At 44.8% G+C, this 4,196-nt stretch overlaps 1 protein-coding gene across 1 annotated transcript in view; it reads left to right on the forward strand.

Annotated features, from left to right (window-relative positions):
* The window catches only part of JPH3 (junctophilin 3), a 54,543-nt gene extending 52,187 nt beyond the window's left edge, over nt 1–2,356 (forward strand). The window contains exon 5 of the mRNA XM_010014505.1: nt 2,195–2,356. Coding sequence (XP_010012807.1) covers nt 2,195–2,275 — 81 coding nt within the window. The 3' untranslated portion in view covers nt 2,276–2,356. The remainder of the gene's footprint in view (nt 1–2,194) is intronic.
* The last annotated feature ends 1,840 nt before the right edge of the window (nt 2,357–4,196 follow it).

Consider the following 4,196-nt stretch of genomic DNA (forward strand, 5'->3'; position numbering starts at 1 on the left):
TTCAGGTTCTCTGGGGGGCTGGTATATAACTTTACTTCCTTCATGGTATTGAAGTGATCCAGTAGCCTGAGCAGTGCAGAGGCAGAAATGGTCAGTCCTGCTTTGGCAGGGGACATAAAACAGTGAGTGGACCAAGGCTAATGCCAGCACGCGGGAGAGCAGTTAAGTCCTCCCCTGGCTGCGAGGTGGAGGGAACCAAATGCATTTTGTGCCTCTGCAGTGCCCTGCCAACAGAAACAATGACAGTGATAATCACTTGCAATCTGTTATTGTATTAACATGAGCTCAAAAATGGTAAAACCCAATAATCTTCTGAAATGAAGCTAATCCCCCCCCCCAGTGTAAATAACACACCGCATCGCAGTGCTTGGCGGCAGCAAGGCTGGGAGCGGGGGGAAGGTTCTGCTTTTGAAAGGCTTGGTGTGGTGCAGTCGGAGGGATTTGCTGGAAGCAGCCAGGCGTGGATACCTGCCTGCCAGGAGAGGCTCTCTGCAATCCCTCCGTTTGGTTGGCTTCCTTTGACCTTGTTGCTAAGCTACAAATACGCCTTTCCAGCAAGCTCCAGCATCCTCGCTCCCACCCACTCCCAAATGCAAACTGAATCAGCCTGCTTAGAAGAGAAACCATCTCTGGCCAGCAAAGAGCCTTTTTTAACTCACTTCCCCCCCGATCCCAGTATCTCTGCAGAGTGGTACTTGGTTAGAAAGAGTGCCCACCCTGCCCCATGTCAACCCAACAGCCACTGCAGCTTTGTTAGGAGTGTGGAGAAAAGCGTATTATACCATACCAGGTGATGAAACCTGGCACAGCTCTGTTGCAGTGAAAATAGATGAGGATACCAGAGATACTTTGAGAAATAGCTACCACCTACCTGCACACACGCTTGCTCACCCTGATGCAAGCCACGTTAACACTCTAGGACAGCAAATGTTTTATGGCAGGGTGGATGCTTTTCTGACCAGTGTTCTGCAGAACGGTGCGTTGGAGGGTTGCCTGCAGTCCTCATGCTGAGTGGTCTCTTCTGCCATTCCTGGGATGCTAATATGGTCCAAGTCTCATCCTCATCAGGCCCAACACAAGTTGTCAGGGCTGCCTTTAGGCTCAGTGGAAGGTAATGGATGCTCCTGGGGTTCACTTCAACCCAGCTTACAGTGGGTATCTGTAGTGCAGGTTGCTGAAAAGGTTTCTATATAGTTCTCAGAGCTTGATTTGGTCCATATAAACCTCAGGAAAGGTTATTAGACCTTTCCAAAAACGCTGGCTTAACACAGACCACCATACGCCGGCCTGACTTTTGCCATTATAAGGATACCTGAATAAGCAGTCATGTTTATAGGGAAATGTCCTCTGAAGACTCCTCCAAACTGTCCCCAAACAACTATATGACCTAATATAATCTTTTACTTGCTTTTCATTGACCATCAACCAATTTTAGTTATTATTTTACGGCCAGATTTCTGATCTGCACAACATGGGGGAGTCCACAAGCAACCGCTGTCTTACTTGTTCAATCCAGTGGGTCTGCATCCAGGTGTTTGCTTGCCAGAGGTTTGGCCTGGAGCTCTCATTAGGACTTAGATGCCATTTGTGCTAATGCATGACAGTTAAGAGAATCTGCCCCCAGACTTGCAGGTATGCATGTCTATTGAGTCAAATGGATGGAAATAAATGTTGAAGTGGCTCAGAAAAGCAGGAGTCCAGCAATTTTGCTGTCACACAGGGATAAGAGGGACAGAACTACCAGGGATGCTGCAGGCCCCAAGATTGCCGTGGGCTATAGGGAGGAAGCAAATGGCTCCTGGCAGAGCCTGGTTCCTTTCTGGTGAACCAAGAGAGGGATTTGTCTGCTTTTGCAGGAGCAGAGGCTGCCTTAGAAGGATGTTGTGCTTGGATGAAAGAGCTATGGGCAACCTGTTTATTGTCCCAGGGACAGGGGCAATGGATCTGGGTTTAGTCCCTGCTTTTGCTGTTTTCCCACCTCCAAGGCGGAGATCTTTATTCACACCTTCCTCATGGAAAAATTCAGTGAAGGTTCCAAGCACTGTGGAATCGTTTGAGAGTATAAATGGGTTGTTTGGGGTCTGCCTGCCCTGCAGTATCCCAGAGCCAGCACATCTCCCATCCCTGCTCCAAGGCAGCCTTAGACAGACTTTCAACACGCCTTCTAACTCCTCTCCTTCTCTTTCTCTTCCAGGGTTCAGCTCCCATCCTGGTAGTCATGGTGATCTTACTAAATATTGGAGTCGCCATTTTGTTTATTAACTTTTTCATCTAATTCAAGACTGTCTTGTTTGCAAAAATAACAGTTACATGTATGAATGGGGGGAAAAAAAATCCCGAACAACAACAACAAAAAGGGAAAAAATCATAAGTCGAACTGTCCTACGACAATTTCCAAGTCTTTTCACAGAAGAACAACAAATGATCGAGTCTCACTCACAGTTTGCCTTTTTTCCTGGGTAATGTTTTTTGGATTTTAGCCAAAATTCTTTGCTTGTATAACACTATGCTGTGTGGCATGGCAAAATGCTATCAACACTCTGCCCCCCCAACACAGGAAAGGATGAGAAGGAATCCCAACAAAATAAAAACCTCATTTCCCTTCCCCTCACCCTGCAAAAATATATTGAGAACAAGAGCAATGAACCCCAAAATGAAGACTAGATAATGGAGAGGGGACCATGGGGAGATTATGTTTGATGTACGGGTGCTGGGATGCTCCCGGCTTAGCTTCCCAGGAAAATCCACAACAGCTTTAATGATAAATGGGAGAGAAAAGTGAAATCAGGCTTTTCTTCCTTCTCCCTTCTCAAATGGAGTAGCATTGCTGTAAGAAGGAGAGAAGGAACACGGGGAAGGCATAAACCCTGTCTGGATGTGAAAGATGGAAGGGCAACAGGCCCCATTTTGTTACTTGTTTTTAAAACAAAGCAGCAATTGGTGTTTTGTTAAATTTCTTGGGGCGGGGGGGGGGAATAGGGAACACAAGGTGTGAGCGGCAGCCCCACCACACTCCTGCCTTCACTCCTCCTCCTCAGGCTGCTCCCCGCTATGGCAGGGCTGGAAAACCACCCACTGCTACTTCTAATTTACAGCAGATTTCTCCTGGGTAAAAGGAGGTACTTAGATTTCCCATAAAAAACATGGAGGCACCTTCAGCAACACAAATTGAGCAGCTGCTGGTCATCGTGCCATGCTCGTCACCATGCGAGGAGCAGCGTTAACTCGAGCATCCCATCCCGAACACATGCATGAACAGAGATGCTGGGGAGCAGACTGGTGGGGAGGGACTGGGAAGAGAGGGCTCAATTCTGATCCACTTCGGGTAACAATAAATCATAATAAAGCAAAATAAGGTAAAACTGTTCTTCAAAGGCATCTGGGGAGGAGCACTGGAGCATGTCCCAGAGAGGAGGGCAAGGGTGGTGGGTTTGTCTCTTTACATCTTGCTGTGGACTGTTTCAGACATCATGCTTGGGCTCTGAGCATGTAGTATTTTGCACTTTGTAATGCAGGATGTATATTCCAGCTTCCAACATGTCCCTGTAAAAAAAAGAAAAAAAAAAAAAAAAAAAAAAAAGAAAAAAAAAAAAAAAAAAAAAAAAAAAAGAAAAAAAAAAAAAAAAAAAAAAAAAAAAAAAAAAAAAAAAAAAAAAAAAAAAAAAAAAAAAAAAAAAAAAAAAAAAAAAAAAAAAAAAAAAAAAAAAAAAAAAAAAAAAAAAAAAAAAAAAGAAGAAAAAAAAAAAAAAAAAAAAAAAGAGAAAAAAAGAGAAAAACAAAAAACCAAACATCATTGGCAATGGCAGCCTCTAAGGATGTATTATTTTCTTTTTTTTCTTTTTTCTATGTCACTTAATTTGTTCGTTTATACCATCTTTGTAATATGCCTGCCTTGATTTTCTCCCCTGCCCTGTCCCCACTGATAATATGCATACTCATTAAAGATGCCGTATCCCTGTTCTGAGCTGTTATGGTCCCCATCACACGAGTGCAGTCCTAGCTCATTGGCTGGGAAGTGGTCAGTGGCCCCTCGCTTCTCAAAACTCACTGTACCGGTTCCTTGTCTTTCCCCACCATGGACATCGGCTCTGCCGGTGATCCACACCACCAGGTACAGTTCAAATGGCTTCATTTGGGATTTGGTACATCCAGGGACCAAATTCCACCCTCAGTTCTACCCATTGTAGCGTCGTTCA

This window comes from Nestor notabilis, unplaced genomic scaffold (genome assembly GCF_000696875.1).
Source record: "Nestor notabilis isolate BGI_N333 unplaced genomic scaffold, ASM69687v1 scaffold16325, whole genome shotgun sequence".
In the NCBI taxonomy this organism is placed as follows: Eukaryota; Metazoa; Chordata; class Aves; order Psittaciformes; family Psittacidae; genus Nestor; species Nestor notabilis.